Here is a 27,743-nt window from a genome sequence, read left to right as displayed (position 1 = left end):
CTTTCTGCATCACCTGCAGCTATGTTTTATGTATTTTTATGATGTTATTTTTTGCATGCAGATTCATAAATTTTCAATATACCAGACACTTGTCTGTTTTGCTTAATGAATACTTTCAATCTAGAATTTCACCTTGCATAATAGCTAATAGCTAACATCTACTAAATTCACACTATGTTTCAGGCAGTGTTCCAAAGAACTCAGTACAATAAATATACAGAGATAAGGAGTAGAAAAGGTGGAAGGAGGGCTGATCATAAATAATGAATGAAATGATGAGAGTATGTGCACGTGCATTTCTCTCATTTCAACTGCCAAAGATTAAAGCAATCATTTGCTTTGTTGTGTGAAGAAATGAAGGGAGAGATGTCAATAGTATTTCAAAGGTGGAAAACATCTTAAGGATCATCTAATTTAAACTTCTCCCTCTTACAGACTGAAGAGAGCACAGAGGACATAGGTCACCGTAACTAAAAACTAGGTGTTTTGACTCCGAAGTCTTTGCTTCTTCTACCCTACCAAGATGCTAATTATAAATAACATTCAATTATAATTCAATTATATTATATTATATATATATACTATATATTTTATAATTCAATTATATTCAATTATAAATAACATTGTTTCCAAAAATGATGGAAAATTTAAGAATGATAAAAACCAAACAGTACCAAAAAATCAAATTTTTGTTGGTACAATAAATAGTGATCTGAAATAATGTTGATACATCTAAATTAAATAATAGGGACATTTTATTTGGAAATATTCTTGTCTAATTTTAAATATTAGACTAAAATAGTGAGTGTATTATGATCTTTAAAACATGTTTTTAGTCATTACTTGAATTGCACAGCTGTTACATAATAGTAAGGCAAAGAAGTTAAGATAGGCTAGATTTTTCTAACCATGACAGATAACTTGGTCTTGAAAAGATGATTGCTCTTCACAACATATAGCTATTGTAAGATGAACTATGTTTAAACAACCACATTTTACAGTCTCTCTCATGTTTCCATCTCTCCTTTCCTAAACAATATTTTATAAGTTCACAAGACATTTTATATTACTCAAGTAACATTTCAAAATCTTACTTTGGAATATTGTTCTCTTCCAGGGAATGATGACTGTATACCCACATGCTGGAAAAGAGAAGGTTTATATCGAATACGAATTTGCTTATTTCGTTCTGCACATTTTTCCTGGGGAAAAAGAGAAACAATAATCTTCTGTAACAACCCAAATACTCCTTTTTATTGCTTTTATGGATGGAAGAATTCTGTATTATATTAGTTTTTGCCAGAGTTCTATTTTAATACTTAAACATTAAATAAAACTTTATTACTTAGATTTTTCTTCATAAGAATAATAAAAGTTGAGGTACAAAAAGGTGTTAGTTAAAGCATGTATTTTCTTGAACTCTGTCATAGAAAATCAGGCTACTGCTGTACCAACTATAATTTTCCACTCCCTTCTTGTTATTTCAACAACATAAATGAAATTTTTTTGTATTTTTCTATCCATTCTCTCAGACTATATTATTCTTTGTCTTTTCATATTAATTAATTCCTACACTGTTACACCCCCCTCAATGTATTAACTAGAAAAAAAAACATGATTAAAACAACCAATATTATGCTTTATAGAAAAAAGATTTGGTTAATCTCATTAAAAATAAAAATAAGAAAGATGACCTGTGAAACCACCCCTTAATATTACAAGCAAACATTTGAAATTATTATGATCACTGAGAATTACTTTGCATACTGTATACTTAAAAATTCATAAAAATCCATCTCAAATTTATATACTCAATATATTCAAGTATAATTAACATAGTGTTGTATCAATTTCAGGTACACAATATAATGATTCAACAATTCTATATATTTCTTAGTGCTCATCAAGATAGGTGTTCTCTTAATCCCCTTCACCTATTTCTCCTATCTCCCCACCCACCTCCCCGCTCTGGCAACCACCAGCTTGTTCTCTATATTTAAGGTTCTGTTTGTCAATCTCTTCGTTTGTTTGGTTTCTGAAATTCCCCATGAGTAAAATATTATGGTATTTGTATTTCTCTGATTTATTTTACTTAGTATTATACCCTCTAGGTCCACCCATGCTGTTGCAAATGGCAAGATTTCATTCTTTTTTATGGCTGAGTAATTTTCCATTGTATATATACCACACCTTTATCCACTCCTCTATTGATGGATACTTGGGTTGCTTCCATATCTTGACTATTGTAAATAATGCTGCAATAAACACAGGGGTGCATATATCTTTTCCAATTAGTATTTTGTTTTCTCTGGGTAGATATCCAATATTGGAATTACTAAGTCATACGGTAATTCTATTTTTAATTTTTTGAGGAGACTCCATACTGTTTTCCACAGTGGCTTCACCAATTTGCATTCCCACCAATAGTGCACAAGGGTTCCTTTTTCTCCACATCCTTGTCAACACATGTTATTTCTTGTGTTTTCTATTTTAGCCATTCTGACAGGTGTGAGGTGCTATTTCATTGTGGTTCTGATTTGCATTTCCCTAATAATGAGTGATGTTGAGCATCTTTTCATGTGTCTGTTGGTCATCTGTATGGCTTCTTTGGAAAGTATTCAGGTTATCTGCCCATTCTTTAATCGGATTAGTTGGGAGTTTTTTGGTGCTGAGTTGTATAAGTTATTTATTTATTTTGGATATTAACCCTTTATCTGATATATTATTTGCAAATATCTTCTCCCACTTGGTAGATTGCATTTTTGCAATCTTTAAACAGCAGGCTTACTTAAATGTATTTCTACGCAGTACAAACATGTAGGAAAGTATTATATTAAAGGATTGTTTTTATAACTGTAAAGTATTTAAATAATCTAGAGTTAATTTAATTTGAAACTAAGGTCAGATAAAATTAGTTGAGGAGTTAAAAACCAGCAAATATGATAATATTTGCTAAGCTATTAATAGAAGTTCCAATGAGATGGCATTATCAAATGTTGGCTTCCCACAAAATGCCCCTTTAGCTCTGCTAAAGGAAAGCTGAGTTAATTGCTTATTGCAGTAAGGGAGAAACTACCTTAGCAGTGTCTACTCAAGTGTTATGCTTATTTTTTAATTGGGTTATTTTCCTGTTATTGAGTTTTGGGAATTTTATATATATTGTGAATACAAGTCCTTGTTGTATATGGAATTTACAGATATTTCTTCATAGTCTGTGGTATGTTATCCTCTAACAGTAAAATTTACAGTACAAAAGATTTGAATTTGATGAAATCTAATTTAGTAATTTAAAAAAATGGATCATAGTTTTAGTATCATGTCTAAGAACTCTTCTCCTGGATCCTGAAGATATTTTTTTACACTTCTAAAGGTTTTAAAGTTTGTTTTATATTTAGATAGGTGATCTACTTTGAAATAATGTTTTTATCAAGCAAGATGTTTAGGTTGGTATGTAGATAGGTACGTATATACATACCAACATCTACATATCAACCTAAACATCTTGCTTACATACATACCTATCTGCATATCACATTTACACACATCCAATCCATGATCATGGTATGTCTATTTCTTTCATCGGCACTTTTAGGTTTTCAGCATATAATCTACATATCTTGTTAGTACATACACACACTCATACATATGCATCATGATAGTCTCTATTATTGATAATTTGTTTTTGAGTCTTCTTTGTCAATCTTCTTATTGGTTTTCTTGCTCTTTTCAAAGAACTACTTTTATGTTTTCAACTTTGTTGCTTTCTGACTTCATAGCTAATATTTTCTTACTTCTGCTTGATTTGGGTTGATTTTACTCTCTATTTCTAGTTTCTTAAAGTGGAAGCTGAGATTATTAATGCAAAATCTTTCTTCTCTTCTAAGGTAAAGATTTCTTCTAGGATAAATTTCTCCTTAAGCAGTGCTTTAGCTGAATCTCACAAATTTGGATAGGTTGTATTTTCATTTCATTCTATTCAAAGTATTTTCTAATTTCCTTTGAGACTTCCTCTTTCATTCATGGTTTATTCAGGAGTGTATTGTTTAAATTCCAAGTGCTTGCAGATTTTCAGTTATCTTTCTGTTATTAATTTTTTCTTTTTAAATGTTTATTTATTTTGAGAGAGAGAGCGAGCAGGGGAGGGGCAGAGAGAAAGGGAGACAGAGAATCCCAAGTAGGCTCTGCACTTCAGCACAGAGCCTGATGCAGGGCTCGAACTCACGAATCACAAGATCATGACCTGAGCTGAGGTCAGATGCTTAACCAATTGAGCCGCCCAGGAGTCCCCATGTGTATTTTATTTTTTTTTTTTATTTTTTTTTATTTTTTTTTAACATTTATTTATTTTTGAGACAAAGAGAGACAGAGCATGAATGGGGGAGGGTCAGAGAGAGGGAGACACAGAATCTGAAACAGGCTCCAGGCTCTGAGCTGTCAGCACAGAGCCCGATGCGGGGCTCAAACTCACTGACCGTGAGATCATGACCTGAGCTGAAGTCGGCCGCTTAACTGACTGAGCCACCCAGGCGCCCCCCCCCTCCGCCATGTATATTTTAAAATAATGTATTTTGTATTGCTGTTGGACGTAGTGCTTTTTAAATATCAATTAAATCCAGATGGTAGATGGTGTTGTTCAATTCTTTTATCTCATTGCTGATTTTCTATGCACCAGTTCTGTTCTTGAGAGAGGAGTGTTGAAGTCTCCATCTATACTTGTAGACTAATCTATTTCTCTCTTTAATTCTGTCATCTTTTGCTGCATGTATTTGAGTCTCTCTTATTAGATGCATACACTTTTAGGATTGTTATATCTTCTTGGTGATTTGACTCTTTTAGTATCTTTCTTGATCCCTGGTCAAATTTTTTGGGTTTTGGCACCAAAGTCTACTTTGATATTAATATAGCTAGTACAAATTTCTTTTTGTTATTGTCTGCAAGGTATTTATTTTTCCATCTTTTACTTTAACCTATGTATTTCATTATATTTTAACTGAGTATAGACAGCAATAATTGCATAGTGTTTTTTAATCCATTCTGATGAACTATCTCTTAGCTGGTATATTTTGACATATTTAATTTACATCTATCATTTTATTATTGTTTGTCACTTTTCTTCCACTTATCACTAAATTTGTGGCCTCTCATTATTTGATGTAGTAGGTGTAAGTGTAAGTAAAAATTCTGGATACCAGAACTTAAAAACTAGTGCACTCATCAGGTTTAGTTCTGTAAACAAATTTCAGGGAATTACATTAGACAGATAGTATTTTCCTAAAATAGTTTGTATTTACAAAGTAAAGAAATACTCACAGGGGTCTCTCCTGGGTTACACATCTTTACCTGAAAAATGTCCCCCAAAAGCAAATCTATGGGTTTATCTTTGTAGAACATTAAAAAAAAACGCACAAAGTCAGTTAAGTCCTCAGATTTAAATAGCTTTCCTACGAAGAAAAAGTAAACAAATCCAAATAACTCTCGAGTGTTTATACCATATATTATAAAATAACCCTTATATATAGTTGTTCATTCTATTAACAAGAGGAAGGACCAAAAAATCATTAAAAATTAAATATATCCTTATATAAGTATATCCTTAAAGCATTCATGAAGTTGAAGGATAATAAAATAATATATCTGCTTAAGTATTACAGATTACCACTTCTGGGAGAGAGAAGTGTGAAGCAGGTTTAGAATAGTGAATACCCTCAGGAAACCAATTTTGATAACCAATGAGGATCAATTTCTAAGTCTTGTGAAAGATACATATACATAAAATGAAATGTACAGAAGCTATAATTTTTACTTAGTTTTGTAGAAGCGGATCTATAACCTGACTTTTGTAGAACTTTATCAATCTACCACATTTTTTATGTTTAGTATTTAATTTTGATTAAAATATAGCATTATTTCAATATTCGAGCATCATTTTATAAGAATTAAAACAAAATTTTTTTTAACATTCATTCATTTTTGAAAAGCAGAGAGAGACAGAGCGCGAATGAGGGAGGGGCAGGAGAGAGGGAGACACAGAAACAGATGCAGGCTCCAAGCTCTGAGCTGTCAGCACAGAGCCCAACGCGGGCTTGAACTCACGGACCGCGAGATCATGACCTGAGACAAAGTTGGCTGCTTAACCGACTGAGCCACCCAGGCACCCTTCATTTTATAAGAATTTTATTTCTATCTTATATTTGTGATACTTAAACATTTGCTATACTTTAAAGTAGGATATTTCCTTAGGTCCAATTGCTTTCTTCTAATATACTGCATCTTTGATTTTAAAATGAAGTTGAAGGTATAAGATTCAGGTAAATGTTAAAGTAAATAGTGTAAAATACACCTATTTAATAAATATGATAGTAGGAAGTAATCATGCTTCCTTTTCTTTACTAGGAGTTGAATCTGTATGAGTTATTTAATCAAATGCATAGTTATATTTTAATTTTTTGGTTTTTATATAGTAACCAAAGTAAGTGATTTAATGATGGAAATAGTTGAATCAATATTTGTCTTTTCCTTATCTGCTGTCAGCATGCTGTAAAATTCTATTTAGCAAACTCATGTTTTTGGTAATATTGAGTAAGAAAATTGTTAGTTTTATAACAACACTAACAACAAAAAACAAAGCTGTTGTAAACTTAAGCTTAAATAAGACTTCGGGATTACATAGACAATGCTCCTTGTTCAGTGTGCTCTTGGTCAGAATGTGAATATTCTCCAGCCTTCTCACACCGGGCTTTGGTGAGAAAGATACAAAAAATTTTAAATTTTCACAGTAATGTATCAACAAAATTCCTTCCTCTTCAAGCTTATCAGGTATTGCTGTTACCTATAATTTTTCCTCGTATTTAAATCAAAGCTGAGCATAAACCTTTGGGGTTTCAAAATTGGATTCTGCAATACTTGACAGAAAGTATGGAAAAGAAAGTTATCAAGTAAGTATATGAATAACAGATTTCACTAGCAATCAGAGAAATTCTTAACACTCCTCCCAATGGCAAAAATAAATAAATAAAAAATGATGTAATAGAATCACATGTTGTCAAGCATTTGGGGAGGTGGGAACTCATACGCACTGCTTAGGGGACTATAAACTGTACAGCCAATCTGCAAAGTAATCTGGCATGACTTAGAGACACAGTCATATTCACCCTCAGTGGTCCTGATCCAGGGGACAAAATATGTCACTTCATTTATTTGTGGCAGCAGAGAGTTGGGAGCAAAGTTGACCGCTTTGAGGACGGAGAAGTCAAATGGATTATTATGTGGGGTATATGCAACAGCAGTAAGAAACAATAAACTAAATTGACACAAATCAACATGTTGACAGTTTCAAAATCTAGTTTTGAGGACAAAAATGTTAAGGGGCATGAAGAGGGTTATCACATCACCATTTATGTAAATTTTAAACAGATAAAAACATGATAAACACCAATATAAGCATATTTATATGTATACTTTGTTTTAAACGTTTTAAAATGTCTATTATTTATTTTCGAGAGCGAGAGACAGACAAAGCACAAGCAAGGGAGGGGAAAAGAGAGGGGAGTCACAGAATCTGAAGCAGGTTCCAGGCTCTGAGCTGTCAGCATAGAGCCCGATGCGGGGCTTGAACTCACAAACCGTGAGATTGTGACCTGAGCAGAGGTCTGATGGTTAACCGACTGGGCCACCTAGGTGCCCCTATATGTACACTTTGAACATATTAGAATGGAAGCCTATTGGGGGGTGGGAGGAAGTGGGAGTAGGGACTGGGCATAAAATGAAAGAACAAAGTAAAAGAGGGCTCCTGTATGAAAGCAAGGATGATATGCACCATGGAATGAGTGTGGTAATTCAACTTGCCACCTCAAGGTTCAAACAAAAGAAAAAGTATAGGAGGGAGGGTAGAAAGAGTGGAAGGAAGAAGAAAGAAAGTCTATAAAAGAATTTTTTTTTAAATCCCACGATTGGCCCAATTTTAGGCATTCTTCCATGGTGGGTATGATTCACTTATTTTTATACTTTTCTAAGTATGTCACATTTGGCATAGTGGAAATTACCAGGAATTTAGAGTACGGTAGTCCTAAATCAGAATTCCTTTCTTACAACTTTAACTCTTTGAGTTTCCATGTAAAATAGAGCAGTACCCCTTAGTCACTGAGTTAACATGTGGGCCAGACTTGCAGCAAGCATTTAGCAAGTAGTAGCTTTCTTACATTTTCATCACATGTATAGGCTGCTTATTTATATTGTCTATCTCGGAAAGATTGGTTTAAAAATACATTTACTGAAACTCAAGATACTTGAATTTGATCTTACTGTTAAATTAACAGTATCTTTACAGAAATCATGCCATTCCTTTCCATTAAGTAACTAATAAGTTTTTAAGAAATTTTAAGATTATTGTGTGCTAGAAAATACAAGGCTTACCTATGAATCCAAGAATTGAAAACTCAATATAAAACCAATTATTTGAAGTGATATTATGCACAAAATCTGTGATTTTTGTAAAGTACATCTTTTTAGCTATGATATCATCTTCTAGCTGGAAAAAAACAAAAGTCATTAGTTCCTTTGATGCTTCCATTGAATAAATTGCATTTGCTTGAGAACTGAAAATACTTTCTCAATAGAATACACTGAAAAACCAGTTTTTATGAGGTTATCTTATTTTTAGTTCAATTCACTGAGGGTATTTACTATTAGTTTTCACTTTGAGATTCTGAGACCAGAGATGAGGTTTCTTTCCTAAGTAGTAATATGCAACACTCAATCTAAATCCTCATTGAAAAAAATCTATTTATCCGAATCTATTTACATCCTTACAAATACTTCCATTCCCAGTTTAAGCCTAATTAGCTTTATGTTTGAGATGATAGGCGCCAGGTCCTGTCACCAGAGAACCAGGGACTGTGCTTGGCAATGAGATGACGAAAGGGAACTGGCACTCTCATCCACAACTAGGTGGGTAGATGAATGTTGGTACACATAAGCCTAAGAATAGCTCTCCTTAAGAGAGGGGGAAAAAGAAACTAGAATTTTCTCCTAAAAAATATTTATTTATTTATTTTGAGAGAGAGAGAGAGAGGGAGAGGAAGAGCACGAGCGGCGGGGGGTGGGGGGGGTGGGGGGCGGGGGGGGCACAAAAGAGAGAGGGAGACAAGACAATCCCAGGCAGGCTCTGTGCTGGCAGCACGGAGACCAACTCGAAACTCCATCTCATGAACTGTGACATCGTCACCTAAGCCGAAATCAAGAGTCAGACGCTTAACATACTGAGGCACCCAGGCTCCCCTAGAATTTTCTTTTTTTAATTTCGTATATATTATGGGTAATCTATACAATAAGAGGGCCTCCTAAATGATTCAGAAAAATGTGGAAATCCGCAAGCACGTTACCAGAGCACAAACTAGAATCACATTGTTTCAAATTGGGAAGAATACATTGGGCGGATCTCATGTTTTTGTTAACCAGAAATCAAAAGGCTCTTTTTTTTTTCTTCCTGTAAAAGAGAAACACCTTGGGGCGCCTGGGTGGCGCAGTCGGTTAAGCGTCCGACTTCAGCCAGGTCACTATCTCGCGGTCCGGGAGTTGGAGCCCCGCGTCAGGCTCTGGGCTGATGGCTCAGAGCCTGGAGCCTGTTTCCGATTCTGTGTCTCCCTCTCTCTCTGTCCCAAAAATAAATAAAAACGTTGAAAAAAAAATTAAAAAAAAAAAAAAAGAGAAACACCTTGCTTCAGGCTTTTTTCTAACGTTTCTCTCATCTCCAGTGGTATCTTACAAACTCTTCTTACAACTGCACATTGTCACATATAGTGAAGTATATACTCACGGCTGAAACATAAAACTCTTTATTTAACAATATGCCAGAATTCAGGGGATCCAAACTATATACAGTTTATTTATTTAAGAAATACAGTAAGGCACTGTAGAAGTGGGTAGAACATAAAATACAAGAGGAGACAATGTAGGGTACCAATGGCGTATATTAAGTGTTCAAAATGTTTGTTTAATGTAATAAATTTGCGGTGAGAGAAATGTAGGGAGCATAATTTCTATTTTTTTCTAATTTGAGAAGTTCTTTTCAGTTTGCTTCAGGTAACTATGATTTCCTCTGTTAATAGTAAACCCCGCTAGAAGACTTAGTTCAAATCAACTTTCAACTTCCTTTTGGCATTTTCTTTGGCATTTTCTTATTTTCTGAATACAAAGTAAGGTGGAGGAATACAAACAGGAAGGAAGGAGAACATAATACTTCCACTTTAAATTATACATATATATACCAAGGTCTTACCTGTAAATAATACATGGCCTTTGGTTGCGCATAAAGCATCAAAAAACAAAAATCCAGTACTTGTTTGATGCGCCAACTAAAGATAAATAATAAAATCTGTTAATATTTGTCATTATTACATAATTATTTATAAGCACACCAGTAATTAAACACAAACTTTGTTTAGCTCTTTGCTAACATGGAGTACTGTCTACAGTAAGTGAAATTGAGTGTTACACTGAAAAGTTACATCAACAAGGTTCCCATCTTCATTTAGTGGCCGATACCTGCCATTGCTAAACTAGAATAAGCATAATCTATTAATTTTACGTTTTGGTCAGTTAATTTTTGATCTGTACAAGAAAGTTAATATCCTTTCTCATCTTAGGTCTCGTTCAAATAAAAGTAAGAAGAAACTTGATTCTAATTTAACACTAAGCTAGATGCAAGGCCAGTTCCTTAAGATACAAAGAACAATACACAATGCACCTCTCGCCCTTCTGGGTTTCATAATCTTCTATGAAAATATGGAAAAATAATAAGATCAGAATGATTAGATAAGTGATATACAAAGACGTTGGCAATGATGATGTAACATAAGACAGGGCGGGTGGAGCAGGGAGCAGGGCATTCAGTGAGAGGACCAGTATCGCAAAGACAATGAAGCATGTGAGAGAGCCTGCCACCTCAGATCTACAGCACTAAGAATGGATGGAAAAGAAGCTGACGATGGTAAGGTGGGAAGAGACCAGATCATGAAGGAAACTTTGCACCTGATCTCCTATGATTCTTCTGTCTAGACGATGGAGAATAAATTGGAAGACAGGCTAGGTGAGGCTTAGGGAAAGCAAATAGATCATTAATCGCCTGAAGCAGAGGAATGGTCCAGAGCAGAGGAATGGTCCAGAGGAGAGGAATGGGAAGGAGAGGGATGATGCAGAGAAAGATTTTTTTTTAAATAAATGTTTATTCATTTTTGAAAGACAGAGTGTGAGCAGGAGAGGGGCAGAGAGAGAGGGAAACAATATCTAAAGCAGGCTCCACGCTGACAACAGCGAGACAGATGCAGGGCTCGAACTCACCAACTGTGAGATCATGACCTTAGCTGAAGTCGGGACACTCAACTGACTGAGCCACCCAGGCGCTCCAAGAGAGATTTTTTTTTTTAAAGAAGAAATGACAGAGACATAAAGGGCAGAAGGAAAAACAGGATCTAGAATGCCTCCCAGCTTTAGGACTCTAAAAACTGACTACTTAATTAAAACAAAATCCTTAAGAGATTTCCAGATTCTGACATACCATTTATTATTATAAAACAAAACAGAGCTAAATGAGTTTCCTGGGATAAGATGTTTTCTCTGAATTCTGGCATTTCTTTTACTCTATTAAGTTTTGAGGCACCGAATTACTACATTTCTTATAATACCTTCCGCATTTATAATCAAACAGTAGTGTTCCTTTGTACACATACAAACCTTCAATTGTTCAAAATTCGTTCACAAATACTATCATATTTTATTCTCACCATGATTTTTCCAAATATACAACGTAGATTTTATTATACACGCCAGAAAGTGGAAGAAGCTAAGAAAACAAAGGCTAAATTGCCAGAATGACCAACAAACAGAAAAGCTGGAATTAGAAGGCACGTGTAATAATTTATAACCCCAGGCTTTTTTCCCCCATCCTTATGCCCTTGCTAATTATCAGCTGAACATGTGAACACTGATAATCCAGTGCTGGTGGTAAATGATTTCTGGGGAGTGGGGTGGGGATGAACCACGATTTGTGGCTTCTGCCCATTTCCGTAGTGTAATTGCTCCTACCATCGCTGATTTCATGCTACCAACCTGACGTCGCTGGACGCAGACTGGGCAGGGACGCACATAGTCATTCTTGTAAGAACTGACTGTGAAATGGGATCTATTAGATGCTGGTTCCAACAGTACATCCGATGAAGTTTGTTATTTGAGAATACTGTCTTCTAATACATCACACCTAATTTTTTTTAATGTTTACTTATTTTTGAGAGAAAGACCGAGTGTGAATGGAGGAGGGACAGAGAGAGAGAGGGAGACACAGAATCCGAAGCAGGCTCCAGGCTCTGAGCTGTCAGCACAGAGCCCAACGCAGGGCTTGATCTCACAGACTGTTAGATCATGACCTGAGCTGAAGTCAGACACTTAACCGACTGAGCCACCCGGGTGCCCTGATACCTCTCTAATTTTCCTGAGTCCTCAGTTGACTGCTTGACATGTAACATGTTTGGATAAAAAAAGGCAGGTATTGAAATGACTTCCAAGGATCCAGACTTCAGCTGCCTTTTGAATCTGTAAACAGAAGTGGAAGTTTGTAATTGAATATTTGATTTACCAAGTGAACAAATACTTAAAAAGAATGTCTTCATGCACGTCCATGTAATATTTTTATTCCAATTATTTCACAGGTTGATACATGATATCCACATTATGAAACTAATACTTTTAGCTAAAGTATTTCTTTTATAAATTAGTGCACCATATAACAAAAAGTTAAAATATATAATATAAAATTAATTTATTTTCATAAAAATTATAGGCACTTTAAATTTTTGCAAGTTTACAACCATATATATACCCTAAAAGATTCAAAATAATGAAACTAGTGAGTTAGCCTAGAACATTAGGTGATTTTTAAAAATGCATAGTTTTGGGGGACCTGGGTGGCTCATTCAGTAAAGCGTTTGACTCTTAGTTTGGGCTCAGGTCACGATCTCACAGTTTGTGAGTTTGAGCCCTGCGTCAGGCTCTGAGTTGACAGCACACGGCCTGCTTAGGATTCTTTCTCTCCATCTTTCTCTGTCCCTTCCCCCATCTCTTCTCTCTCTCTCTCTCTCTTTCAGTAAATAAATAAGCTTAAAAAATAAAAAAATGCATACTTTTGAGCTTAATAAGATTCCTACTGGATAACAGCACTATGGCTCCTGAAACTATAGATTCGTCACAGCAAGCAAGGATTAAGGGTGACTCTTGTCCACACTCATTGGATGACTATGTATGCTTTTCATAATCTTTATTTTGTTGAGTGGAGGGATGGGATAAATGGATGATGGGTTTTGGGGAAGGCCCTTGTTGGGATGAGCACTGAGTGTTAAAAGTTAAGCGCCGAATCATTAAATTCTACTCCTGAAACTATCATCACACCATATGTTAACTAACATACAATGTATGTTGGATTTAAATAAAATAAAAATATATATTAAAATTGAAGAAAATTGAAAATTAAAAAAAATTCTAAGTTAATATTTATAGACCATCATTAAAATGCACAACACATGGCTCACAAAAGCTGTTATACAAATCTTCCACCATCGAGGTAAAGGATGGGACACCAGGTAGAACATTTTGAATGATTTTCCTTTAGAGAGAATATGACTTTAAGTGGGATTTATGTTTAGGCATTACATTATTTATTAAAATGTTAAAGTCTCAAGAAAATGTTTGTTTTTTACTAATAGGTGAAAAAGCAGGGCAGAGTTTTACATGCACAATCTCAATTATGTGCAAAATAGGCAGTTCTCACTTTGCATAATTCCAATACGGATGAATCTCAGTTACCATGTATTGATAACACGTCTTCCTCAACAACACTGTTGGAATTTGAGTCATCATGCTATATTCACCGCGAATAATTCCATAAAGTACAAACTTGCTTCGGGCTCTTCAGCCCACATACCGTTACACAAATAACAAAGGCACATCATCATCTCACCCCTTCTTCCAAAGTCTGTTGGTGCCTGATCACAGTGCTTGTGTCGCCTTCTTATGACATTAGAATGCAGACAATTTTATTCCTTTTGTTTGCTTTTAAAATGGTTTCCAAATTTTTGAAATTGGTGTGTATCATGAGCATGGGGTGGCAGCATGTGCTACCGAGAATGTGGGGTTTGAACCCAGAAAAGGGTCTCTGCTAATTTTGCTTCCATCACTTACAAACTTTAACCAGCCATTTACTTGCTCTAACCTTCAGTTTCCTCATCTGTAAACCTAGCATAGCGATACACTCCCTTCCAGGGAAAGAACTGTTCTACAGGTAACTCGATTCTAACGAGGCTCTACGCATCAGTGGAAGACTTATTATTTATTTAGGTGGGAGTGTAAATGGGGAAGTGCAGGAGATGAAAGTCTTCCTGAATCCTCTGATTTTATGGTGTATCAACTGGAAAGATTTTTAAACACTAATTTTAGTATGTTCCTTGGAGAGTAGAAAATGCTGGATCAAAGAAAAGAATGAGGAATTCTGCTTGCTTTGGGGTAAAAATTAGTAACACAAAACCTACATTTTAAAAAAGTAAAATTGCGTAACTTTGTACAACAATTTAGAATAGCAGAGGTACATGAAAATAACATTAAGTTGCAGCATATACAATCATCAAGAAATAGGATTGCAGAAGCTTATAAATTTTGTCCTCTAGAAAATTTCACGCAAAGTCTCAAAACAACAAAGGCCCAGTTACAAATAATTTCTATCTTGACGGTATAATTTCCCATTACTGATAAAGAGAAAGATTCCAGGCTCATTTTTTTTTCAGTCTGTCTTAAGCAAGACCCTTGAATCTTGTGTGGTGACATCTTTCTAGGATTCTTTAAACCTTTTCTAGCTTATTAGGTTACGGATAGCATCAAAAGTCCTGGAGATAATGATACCAGAATTGCGAATTGCCAATGACTAGAGAAAATAGTATAATTGTATGTTGTTGCCATTATAAATGAATAATTTTACCTTACAGTCATAAAAGTATGGAAACCATACAGCTTTACATTTTTATATAAAGCACATAGCTACATACCGTTTCATATAAGGTTTTATATAACCTTAGTTGGGTCCTTTAACAATTACTATATAGTCTCAAATTTAGGGTCAATAACATATAGAGCAATCTCTCATTAACCCCAATAAGAAGACCTAGAAAGAGGGTTTTGAGCTAAATTAAATACAGAAAAATGTAGGCATATAAATGAGAAGTTATGAGTCTACATTAAAAATTTAAATTATAGTTTTATTCTAGTCTCACAAAAAATAAAATTGCATCCCAACCCTTTATGCTGTATTGTTAACATTAATATCCTTATCATCATGCGAAACTTTTTGAATCATCTAATACAGTTCTCTGATACACATGATCTTCAAGCCTAGCTAAAATACCAGTGACATTGTCTTTGTACATTTTATAACAAAACGTAAGTATCCCTATACATCAAGTAATATTTTTGTGATCTCCACAAGTAACCATATACTAGAATTCTTTTTTAAAGTCATCTTCAAAAGTTTTGCAATTATGCAAAGACATCCCCAGGAATTGTTTATAAACCTCTACCTTCTTTGTAACGGATCCTATTAAGACTCCCTTATAAGGACCAACCTAGTATAGACTGAAGTCATTTCAGGCTAATGTGTATTCTCCAAATAGTGGATTATTATGCAGAGTAAAGCAACCAAGAGAGCATATCCTGGATTAGGAGAACATTTCAAGTATGAGGCAACTTTTCTCCTGGGAAATCTTTTTTGGGAAAAAACAGACATATATGGGTGTTTTCATTAATCTTGCCCAGCTCTATCTTCCTCCACACACAACATCTACTTCGAGGCTTCACTACCATTCTCCAGTTCAAGCTCACTGCCAATAAATCCCTCATTCTCAACATACTATTTTTCTTTCACAGGGAATAGCCTTTAAGGATGGAATTCTTTAGTTTCACCCTCCTTTCTCAAACTATTTTTTTCTGCTCCTTCACCTATTCTTATTGTTTTCCCCCTTATTGTAGCTTAGTCCTGCCTAAAACTCCTTCCACATGTGCCTGGTATCCACTGCCCCTAGACCTTGTCCATCAGCTTCCTCCCATGGATGAGATCACATATAAAACCACTCCCAGAGTCCCCATCTCCAGACCTCCCCTAACACAAGTTTTCCCTCAGGCTGCTGTGTTTAACTTTACTCCCCATCCATCGAGCTTGTTGAAAACAGTCTAATTCAATTATTTAAACTTTTATTATGAAAATTACCACACACACACACAAAAGTGGGAATACAACGAATCCCAAATCATCTGATTTCAACAACCATTATTTTTTTTTACCACACTTGTTTCATCTATACAGCCCACTTTTTGTTGTTGAAGTTTTTTAAAACAAATCCTGGATATAATTTCTTACCCTTAAATTCTTCAGTGTCAAAATCAAAAAAGGGCATTTATTCATATAACTGCATGCCATTATCACACCTTACAAGACTAAGAATAGTTATGTAATATCACATAATATTCAGCTGATAACTCACATGTCCCCAGTAGTCTGACGAGTATTCAGTGGGGGAGGTGGAGTGTTCAAATAAACATCCACATAAGATCCCCTGGTTGTAATCTGTTACCTCTTACTTCTTTTCTAAATTTACTACCCAGACCGATCATTTCAGTTTCTCTTTCTTCTTGTTCTCAAACAAGTCTTGTTGAAAGAACGGGGTCACCTGTCTTACAGAATGTCCTCCGTCCTCATTCTGGTGGCTACTCCAGACTGCTTCCTCTGTTCACTGTGTAGACGCCAAACTTGGATTTAAAGTAGATGTTGTATTTTGTTTGTGTTGTGTTATACTTTGGAGAGTGGTGGGCAATAATTTCCTAGAGTTGTTTCATGGTGTATTTCATTTACATCACAACAGAAGGCACAAAATGTCTCGCTGTCTCACTTCCAGGGGTGCTGTGACTGATCACAGGTTCAGGTGGGGGCACTTGACCCCCTCCTGCGGATTGCCCATGTGCCCTCAGCCCCCATTCTCACACTTCTGTTCTCCCAGGTATTATAGGGGGAGGGTTCCTGCACGCCACAATCCCAGGCCCCCTTGCTAGACACCTTCCACATAGGTTCTGCCCATGGGAGGCAGTTATCAAGAGACTGGAAGGCAGTCAACAAGGAAGATATCCTTCCTACTTTCAGGATCTGGTGAAGGCCACAGCAGCAGCAGGATAGAGTAGCAGGAAGCAACGGAGAACTGGAGATCCCAGCCGAGCAAGGCGGCACAGCTCAAACCTGCGATCATGGCTCTTTCAACAACACAGCAGCAGATGCAGCCCAACATCAGATCCTGCGGTATATATACTCCTGTCTCCCTTCATGCTTCTCCCATTTCCTTTCTTCTCTCTTTGGTTCTCTCAGCCCCTGTAAACACTTTTTGACCAATTCTTTGTATCAAATTCTATCTGAATTACCAAAGGTTTTCCTGTTTGGATGCTGGCTAGTACACCTTCCTTGTAAAGCTCCCCATCACTTAATGACATGCCTGACTCAGTTGTTTTCAAAATGGTGATTTTCTAATTCTATTCATTCTACACTTCTTAGCTGGAATTCTTTTGACTAAAATAACTTTGCCTCATCCCCTTGAGCTATTTGGTGAGGAAACAAACAAACAAAAAACCACAGAACACTTTGCTGTCTAAGCCAAACACGTCTAGTAGCCAGATTCAGCTGGAAGGCCATGTTTTGCAACTCTGGGCTGTGGAATCAAGTGCATATTCCTTAGCATGGTATCCAAGACTCCTCATGATCTTATTACAGCCAGCCTTAACTCCCACTGATACTTCTTCCTCAAGCCCAAATATCCACACCTCAGGATATACTTATATTTCCAAAACTCTAGCATACTCCTGTTTGGCCTTGCTGCCTTCTCAAGCAATTCTCTTTGCCAGGCATTCCCTTTCTCTTTGGATCTACCTGAAGAAGATCTGCTCACACCTTTAGACTCAGCCCGTTACTTACTTCTCAGGAAGGACCTTCTTGGTATCTTGCAGGCAGAATAAAATACTTCCTCCTCTACATGTTCTCATATTGCTCTCCCCATACCAATGCGAAACACCAGCTTCCTTGTTGTGATTTGTTTTTTACCAGTTGTATCACCCACGTGAACATAAACATCTAACAGGCTGGGACCAATTCCATAGGGTCTTGCTGGATGAATCACCTCATATACATTCGTCAGCATGTGCTTGCTCCTCCTGGGCTGCGTCCAGTAGGAGATCATAAGCAGAGGCGGAGAGTGTAACTTCATACGGTAAGGAACACAAGATCGCTTAAAAAATAATCTAGTAGGCTTCTCTCAGAAGAAGTGGATTTCAGGGAGAATAGATATAACAATCATAACATGAAAAAGATGGATTTTGGGGCGCCTGGGTGGCGCAGTCGGTTAAGCGTCCGACTTCAGCCAGGTCACGATCTCGCGGTCCGTGAGTTCGAGCCCCGCGACAGGCTCTGGGCTGATGGGTCGGAGCCTGGAGCCTGTTTCCGATTCTGTGTCTCCCTCTCTCTCTGCCCCTCCCCCGTTCATGCTCTGTCTCTCTCTGTCCCAAAAATAAAAATAAAAAATGTTAAAAAAAAAAAAAAAGATGGATTTTATGAGGCAGATAACCTACAAAATTGGGGAAAGTTGTAAGCTATACTTCATCACAGCTTAGAACTACCTTTAGTTCTAAGTAGTTCCATCTACACAGCTACACTCATCAAGAAGAATATGATTACTAATAAAATAATTGGGCAGAAAAAATAAAAGAAAAAAATGAAAGAACAGCTATTTTTAAGCTTATCAGACAGTACTCACCTTTTTGTAATCATGTCCACAACAGATTTTAAATAATCTTCATTTCTCTAAAAATGAGAAAAATATTTTACTGAAATTAAGCATGCTTCATAGTTTTACTGATACGTTTGCTACATGTAAATCTAGTTTATGTGTGGAATGTCATTGTGTCCTAAGAATTTTTTTATTTTTTCACTTTCTATAAAAGAATTTAAAATATCCTTGTGTCTAAAAGACCTGACTGGAATACTTAAAATATTTCATTCTTCCTTTGTCACAATACAAAATATCACTATACATTATTTGCACTTAAAAATTTGTATGCAAAAACCTATGTATCTAAAACAGTTTTGTCCTAAAAATGGGATGGCTTATTTCTAAGAACTGCTCTTTTTAAAAAAAAAATTTTTAGAGGCACATCGGGTGGCTCAGTCGGTTAAGCATCTAACTTCAGTTCAGGTCATGATCTTGTGGTTCGTGAGTTTGAGCCCCATGTCGGGTTCTGTGCTGACAGCTCAGAGCCTGGAGCCTGCTTCACATTCTGTGTCTCCTTCTCTCTCTGGGTCTCCCCCCACCTGAAATTTAAACATTAAAAAGAAGTTTAAAAAAAAATTTAAGTTTATTTATTTTGAGAGAGAGAGAGAGAGAGAGAGAGAGAGAGAGAGAGAACACACACGCATGTGTGAGCAACGGTAGAGAAAGGAGAGAGAGATTCCCAAGCAAACTCTGTGCTGTCAGAGCCCGATGTGGGGCTCATTCTAAAGAACCCATGAGATCATGACCTGAGCTGAGATCAAGAATTGGACGCTTAACCAAGTGAGCCACCCAGGTGCCCCTAAGAACTGCTCTTTTTGAAGATGTCTTCATTTTGTGAGTATTATATGGTACTAAATGTACCTCAATATTATACCACAGTTTTCCAGACAGTATTACTCAGCCTAATTCCCAAATTTTTGCCCATTAACAAACCTTATTTGCCTACTCTTCATCAAATGCTGCGCTAGATTAGATGGCAGACTCATTTGTAAATATCTTTCGGTAGTTTATTCTCAGATGGCATTTTTTTTTTTTTTTTTTACAAAAGTGATGGCATTTAAATGATATTGCTTCAGGGCCACAAGCACTCTCAAAACAAAATTCTGAAAAATGTCTGAATGATGACAATTGTATTGTCAAATCTGAGTACCCTGAAATGTATATAGTCAGATTGTTTACTTAAAAATATCTGTCATAAGGAACACCTGGGTGGCTCAGTCAGTTGAGCATGACTCTTGATTTCCATCCAGGTCATGAACTCGGGATGCCTGAGATCAAGCCCTGCTGGGCATGATGCCTGCTTCGGATTCTCTTTCTCCCTCTCTTTCTGCCCTTCCCCGCGCGCACTCTTCCTCTCCCTCTCTCTCTCAAAATACATAAACATTAAAAAATATATATCTGTCATGATACAGATAACTCTATGACAGTACTTAAGGTTTGTAAGATAACCATACACTGAATCACCAGCTATTTGTTACATACTGAAACATATTACTTATTTTTTTTAAGTAGGCTCCATGCCCAGCGTGGAGCCCAACAAGGGGCTTGAACCCATGACCCCGAGATCAAGACCTGAACTGAGATAAAAAGTTAGATGCTAAACTGACTGAGCCACCCAGGTTCCCTGAAACATATTACTTTTTAAACATAGTACTAAAGTTACACTTCTTAAACATTCTACATTCCATTTTAAAATCTGTCCCTAATATTTTATCATTGGTCTAAACATTTTATAAAAGCATATGTGCATGTGTCAGCAGCAAAGAAATGAAGATTGTAATATATAATATACAGAAATGTGGCAAAACATTTTGGAGATTATGTATATTCTTCCAATATTAAGAAACTAAACTTGGACAGAATGACTATTTAATCTTTTACTTATATTTTCCTATTAGTTCTTCTATTGCTTATTTTGAGTTTTTTTCTGCATTCAAAGACATGTTTATTATAGAAAATTCAAAAGAAAGGACAAAGGATCCCTACATCTCCTACTATCCAGAGATAAACATTATTTATATTTTGGAGACCATTATTCCAAGGTTTGCTCATTTTTTTTTCTTTATACATTTCATCTATCTGTATATCTTGTTTTACTTCTTTCCTTCCTTCTATCGCATTTTACATAGATAACATTATGTTAAATGAGATGCTTAACAACTTTTTTCCCACTCAACAGTATGATAGGGACATAATTTCATGTCAGCGCATATAGATATTCATTCTCTTTTCAATGGTTACAATTGCACTGCAGATTATCACACTGTAGACAAGTATTTAGCCAGCCTCTTATTGATAGACATTTTTGGTGGTTTCCAATATTATGCTTTTAAAAGCAATTGTGCACTGAAAATCCTTGAAACAATTACTTATTGAACACTTACTATGTGTCATGCATCATTCCAAATACTTTAAATACAGTAGCTAATTTAATTGACAAAACAACACTATGACATAGGTAATATTATGATGCCTGTTTTCAGAGAAAGAAAGTGAAGCATAGAGAAGTGAAGGAACTTGTTCAAGTTCACAAGCCAGGAAGCAGAGAAATCTAGATCGAGTCTGTGTTCTGAACGACTATAGATACTGTCACATACTGTCATATTTTTATTATTTTGGAATTCTTCCTAATTATCTCCTTAGGATAACTTCCCAGAATTGAGATTTCTGAGACAAAGGATACAGACATTTTAAATCTAACACAAACTCCCAAATTCCCCTCCAAAAGGTTTTATGGTATTAATATTTACGCAGTGCTTTATAGTTTTACATGGCATTAGAGGCAAGATAGAGAATCTATTAGACATAGACTTGAATCTGCTGTATTAATTACTGGGCAAGTTACTTACTTTCTATAAAGCCCCGGATTTTTCACCTGTAAAATCAGGAGAGCTATACCTATTTTACAAGGATGTAATGCAGGCTACAAATAAGGTATATAAAAATGGCCCACAATCCTTGAGATACAGAAAGGAGTGCTTCAATATTCATGGTAGTTATTGTTACTTAATTTAACAGAAATTACCTCTTGATTCATATGCCAACCTTTTATTGGGCTGGGCAGGGTTTTTGTTTTTGTTTTTGTTTTCTACTGTAGCTTCAATTTTGATGTTCTGTTTATAAATATAATTTCTGTACCATATAGTACACAGGGATCCTAGTAACATATTTAACAATGCAATCTTATTTCTCTGCATGTAACCATTATCTTTTCTTTTTAGGTTGACATATTTAATTCTTTCTCAGTAGTGCCAAACAAGTTTCAAATACATTGTCTGCTATCCAAAACTGGCATCTATGAATTGCTTTTTTAAATTTGAGAAAAACATCTGAAACTATACAGTGATTACCGTGGAGGAAGGGTATTTGGAGAGCTACTTATTTTTCATACGTACATCTGCCACCGAGACAATCACCACAGAGTCCTTCTCTTCTGAGAGAGTCATCCTGGAGACAACAGAATTCAGGGTTTGCTTCAGGTAACTTTGATTTCCTCTGCTAACAGTGGAAATACCCAGCGCAAAAGAGACTGCAGACATAGGTGCATGGAATCATCATTTTGAACCACAGAGAAAAAACATAATTTATCATTAATGTCTATACTTATCACTATGCTTGGGTTAGTTGTATGGTCAAAAAAGAGTGTCTGAAACTGTATTACAAAAATAATCCAAACTACTATTAATTTTTATTACAAAGTTCATTTTGTGCTTAAGCAAATTCCAATTTGCAATGGATTCTTAGTAAATGCATTAAGTAGTCTCCAAGATTTTCTCATGTTGGAGGGTTTCAGTGTAGTGAAAAATAAAAGTAACCACTCTCTGTTTATTATAGCTTTTACCTAACTGGATACAAAATGTGACACACTGGCCGATTGTCTACTCTTCCTAAGAACACACTGGAACCCAAAATAGGAAAAATACTATGAAATATTTTCATCTGTGGAAAAAAAAAATGTACGAAGTAATTTCCAAGTGACTTGATGGAATGAATCCATGCCCCTGAGTTACTTTTATTGCCCAATATTGACTGGAACACTGGTGGAACAGACCTCATGCCATCCTAAATAGCTACCAAGATTGTTATCACTGAAGTCTGCGCAAACTCAACACCAGTGCCTGGCTGTATGAACTTGGGCAAGATACACAGCCTCTCCAGCCTCAGTTTCCCCTCCGTTAAGATAGGGATAAGGACTTCTAGAATGGCTAAGTGAGGAACTTAGCAATAATAGAACTTGGCAATAATAGAACCAGGGGGAAAACATGTTGAAACAATCAGGGCTCTGGTATACAACAAACTGAGAAGCATTTATGTAACAAAAAATTATTGAACTTTGGTGAGAACAGTAAGAATCAGTATTTCCCTGACTACTATTGAGTTGAACATATTTTCATATGTTTATAGGTCTTTGGATATTCTTTTGTAAAATCTCTGTTTAAGCTCTTACCTGTTTCCCTATTAGAGTTGTCTGGATTTCTCTTATCTATTGATGCACTTTATAGATTCTGAATATAAATGCTCTGTCAGTTATGCATATTACAAATATCAATTCCTATTCTGGGTTCCCTTTTCAACTTTTTACCTCTTGATGAACAGAAAATTTTAATTTTAATATAATTTATCTGCCTATTATTTTATAGTTAGTGTTTTGATTCCTGTTGAGAAATCTTCATTTATCTTCAAGTCATAACAGATATTCTCCTAAATAACTGTTTGCCTTTTATATATAGGCTTACAGTGCATCTGGAATTGATTTTTATGGGTGGTGTGAGGCAGGAATCAAGTTTCAAATTTGGGATCCACTCTAAAATGCAATTGCTGAAAGGGCGTCTGGGTGGCTCAGTCTGTTGGGCATCCGACTTTGGCTCAGGTCATGATGTTGTGGTTCGTGAGTCTGAGCCCCACATCGGGCTCTGTGCTGACAGCTCAGAGCCTGGAGCCTGCTTCGGATTCTGTGTCTCCCTCTCTCTCTGCCCCTTGCCCATCTCTCTCTTGCTCTCTCTCTCTCTCTCTCTCTCTCTCTCTCAAAAATAAATAAACATAACAAAAAAATTAAAAAATAAAATGCAATTGCTGGAATGACTTCCAGTGCCTTAGGATAAGGAATACGCTTACAAACATTTCCAAGGCCTTTAGTGACCTGGTCCCAACCTACGTCTTCTATTTCAACTGTCTACAAATCATCTTTCAGCTTCATAAACTGACCAAACAGGACTCTCTCACCTCCAAATCATTGCACATACACCATTCCTTCTCTGCCTAGAACATTCTTCTTCAGGCTCCTTGTGCCAATTCTACTCATTCTTTCTAAATGAGGCTGAGTATACCAGCTATATATTTGTCTTACATAGTACTTATCATCCTTTTTGTTACTAGAATACATCATAACAGCAATATATTTGGAGTGAACAAGTGAATGGCCAAGCCCCTTTATTATTTGGCCTCTGCTTCATGTCTCACTGCCCCAAACTTCCATCTCCAATTGGGCACATATGCCACACTTTTTCTCTAGGCCCTCTTGCTGTTACTGTTAGACCTCTCCTTTCCTTTTCTTCTACCTGGATGAACATCCTCTACTTTTCCACTGTCCATCACGTGCTTTTTCCCCATTCAGCCTATTCCAATTCTTTCTACCCTTCATGTCTCAGTTTAGATGCCACTTCGTCCAGAAAGTCTGCCCTAATTCCCCAAGTATGGATTACCTGCCCCACCTTGTATTTCCCTTGTCATAGCACTGGTCACTTTATACTGTAATTGTTTTCTCACACGTCTCTAGGAGGATGAGGGTCATGTCTTGCCCACCACTATTTCCCAGGGCTTAGTAGAGACCTGGTAGAGGCCGGTCCCTTGAGGATGTGGAGGACTGCACAAAGAAGTTGTTAGCTAAGCTGAAAAGTCATATTGGATAAAGACTTCCATGACAAGTGAGTTGTGGTTGACAGGAGGTGGTATGTTCATTACAGGCAGTGATTAGAATGTGCTAATCACTTGGCCTATCTGTGGGGACTATAAGTGGTTTGGGATTGCTGGAAAGGAAGGGAAGTGGCAAAATTTGAGATTTGAAAGATATGGTCTATTGTGCATATACCATGTCAAGGAGCTAACATCCTAAATATACTGACGATCCAGCAAAGGACTTTAAGCAAGAGTTGAGCATGATATACATTTTAGTACATAGCTCTGAGGAGGATATGAAGAATGGATTGACTTTAGTAACACTAAAACCATGAGAAAAATTACAAGTCTATTACACTGGGCAAGAAATGAAAGCTCAAGGAGAATAGTTATAGAGGGTAGAGAGCAGAAATTATTTGGGATATACTCAGAATACAGAATAAATAAGCCTGATGACAGATTCCCCAGTAGACCTGGCTATAGTCTTCAGTGCTTTTACAAATGTCTTATGTGTTAGGGTCTATTAGTTACTGGGCTTCTGCTTATCTTTGCTGATGTTTATTCAAGGTTGTGCTTATTCTTGGTATCCAATATTTTATATGTAATGGGTTTCTATGTAATGGATTTTTGTTCTATGACTTTCACCTCATCCTCCTGTTACCTATAGCTTTTGTGTAGCACACACTTTCTCATATGTACACACAGATACACATGCATGTATATGTACACATTTACATGCCACACTCAAAATACTCCTAAGAGGGAACCTGACACTCAAGTGTGACCTCAGGAAGTACCTTAATATCTCTAAACCTCAACTTTCTTAGGCGTAAAAGAGAGATAATCATATTGGGTTGTGAGGATCAAATGAGATAATGAAAGAAAACATACTCAGTATATGGAACACTGTGAGAATTCAGATGTTAAACACCGCCATCTGGCATCCCCATCCCAACACAACAGGCTTGGCAGAGGCATGTGATATCAAACAATCCTATATATTCCCAAGGAACTACCTAGATCAAACAGAGATCAATGAGCTTTTTCTGTAAAGGACCAGATAGTAAACATTTTTGTCTCTCAGGCCATACTGTCACTGTGGCAACTCTGCCACTGTGGTGGGAGAACAACCATAGACAAGTAACAATGAACATGACCAGGTCCACCAAAACCTTATTTTAAAATAGCAGATTTGGCCCAAGGGCTGTAATTTCCTGCCGCTGGCCTAGAGTGACTCACTCATTAGAATGATTGAGGTTTGTGAGAATGGCAAGCACTCAGACTCGCCCTAACATCCCTGCTTCCAACTTAAATGCTTTTTCTCTTCTTTAATACCTGCTGAGGTTAAATTCATTATTTCAGTCTTAGCTCAAACATCACCTCTTCTGTAAAGACTTTGCTGACCTTGGTCCCCAGAAAGATGGGGAATAGGAAGACAACTGAATAAGAATGCACTTATCAAAACCAAGGGAGATAAGGGTTGCCAGATGCTTCATATAAGTCACATCTGCATGTGACTTATAATGACTTGTTTTTAAAACATCTGTATTAAAATTGAATTTGAATTCAAGTCTCTAAATATCTACTGAACTAGTTTCTTCTTCCAGATAATGTACTGATTTCTGGCAGTCCAAATTAATGCCACATAGGCTGGTGGTCTATGTATCAGAGTATTATATCAATGGATTACATTTTAAAACATAAAAGCATGCATAATAATAGAGAAGTGTTCAAAAAAACTTAAAAGCTTGTCCCCCAAGATCAAAATATCTATATTTGATTTTCTAAATCTAAGTTTGCTTACCACCTGTTTTCTCTTTGCCAATGATTACATCAGGATAAATTCTGCCCACTTTCCTTAGATGAGGGAAAAAGAACTTTAGGACTTCAAATGTATTATTAGACACTGTTTCATCCTTACCCAATGTATTCATTTTCTTCTCAACTGAAAAAGAGAAAAAAATAGGGATTCTAAGTTCATGACTATAGAGATTTTTCTCTCTTTGGTACAATTTTCATAATGTAATTATCAGATTAATTCAGTATTCAATATATAAGAGAAATAATATTAAATGTGAATTAATAAAATCATTTGGCTATAATTTATAGCTCAAATGTTATTTATTCCTATTTCTTTAAACTTGTAAGAACAGATAATACATGTGATCTTAGCCAAAAGGCCTAGAAGTGATGATTCATATTTATTTAAAAAGTAATATTTAAGTCTAGCACCCTGAGCTACATAACCAGAGACTAACAGAACTGTCAGTTCCAAATGAAGTATAACAGAAACATGCTATAATTGATCTGATCTGCTATTCAGTAATATCGCATTAAAGTTTGTATCTATAACTTTGTTTTGTAGCTCAACATTTAATTACTCTACTTGTACCATTCATTTGAATATACCTCTACAAATTTGAAATAGAAGAACAAAATTAAAAGACTCACATTATCTAATTTAATTCATAATACATAATACAGTAATCAAGACAGCATAATATTGGGGTGGCTGGGTGGCTCAGTCAGTGAAGCATCCGACTCTTGATTTAGGTTCAGGTCACGATCTCACGGTTTGTGGGATTGAGCCCAATATCAGGTTCTGCACTGACAATGTGGAGCCTGCTTAGGATTCTCTCTGCCTCTCTCTCTGCCCCTCCTCTGGTCTCTCTCTCTCTCTCTCTCTCTCTCTCTCTCTCTCTCTCTCTCAAAATAAATAAATAAGACAAAAAAAAAAAAAGACAGCATGGTATTACATTAAAAAGAGATACACAGACCAATGGAATAGAATAGAGAATCCAGAAATATACCCATATAAATATTGTCAGTTGATTAAAAAAAAAGTACAAAGGTAATTCAATGCAGAAAGGACAATCTTTTTGACAAACGGTGCTAGAATACTTGGACACTCACATGAAAAAGACTGAATCCTGACCTATACTTCATACCATTTAT

General features: G+C 36.0%; 1 protein-coding gene and 1 pseudogene across 11 annotated transcripts in view; both read right to left on the bottom strand.

Annotated features, from left to right (window-relative positions):
* MGAT4D (MGAT4 family member D) overlaps positions 1-27,743 on the bottom strand; it is a 61,016-nt gene that overhangs the window by 9,982 nt on the left and 23,291 nt on the right. For 5 of the 11 annotated variants that reach the window (XR_005789716.1, XR_005789720.1, XM_040473420.1 and 2 more), the window contains 8 exons: positions 26,593-26,733; positions 22,289-22,422; positions 18,879-18,925; positions 12,472-12,585; positions 10,277-10,352; positions 8,413-8,527; positions 5,311-5,441; positions 1,095-1,202 (listed from right to left, as the gene is read on the bottom strand). Coding sequence is in view for 7 of the 11 variants with exons in the window: in XM_040473420.1 (XP_040329354.1) it covers positions 1,095-1,202; positions 5,311-5,441; positions 8,413-8,527; positions 10,277-10,352; positions 12,472-12,585; positions 18,879-18,925; positions 22,289-22,422; positions 26,593-26,733 (866 nt within the window). In the remaining 4 variants the exon portion in view is untranslated. The remainder of the gene's footprint in view (positions 1-1,094; positions 1,203-5,310; positions 5,442-8,412; positions 8,528-10,276; positions 10,353-12,471; positions 12,586-18,878; positions 18,926-22,288; positions 22,423-26,592; positions 26,734-27,743) is intronic. The other 6 variants (XR_005789732.1, XR_005789733.1, XM_040473431.1 and 3 more) reach the window with 5 other exon arrangements.
* Positions 26,858-26,980, bottom strand: LOC121040573 (uncharacterized; annotated as a pseudogene).

This window comes from Herpailurus yagouaroundi, unplaced genomic scaffold, assembly GCF_014898765.1.
Source record: "Herpailurus yagouaroundi ecotype Mexico unplaced genomic scaffold, PumYag 28, whole genome shotgun sequence".
NCBI classification, from domain to species: Eukaryota; Metazoa; Chordata; class Mammalia; order Carnivora; family Felidae; genus Herpailurus; species Herpailurus yagouaroundi.
Note: the sequence above shows the minus strand (reverse complement) of the source record. Positions and strands in the feature narration are given on the sequence as shown.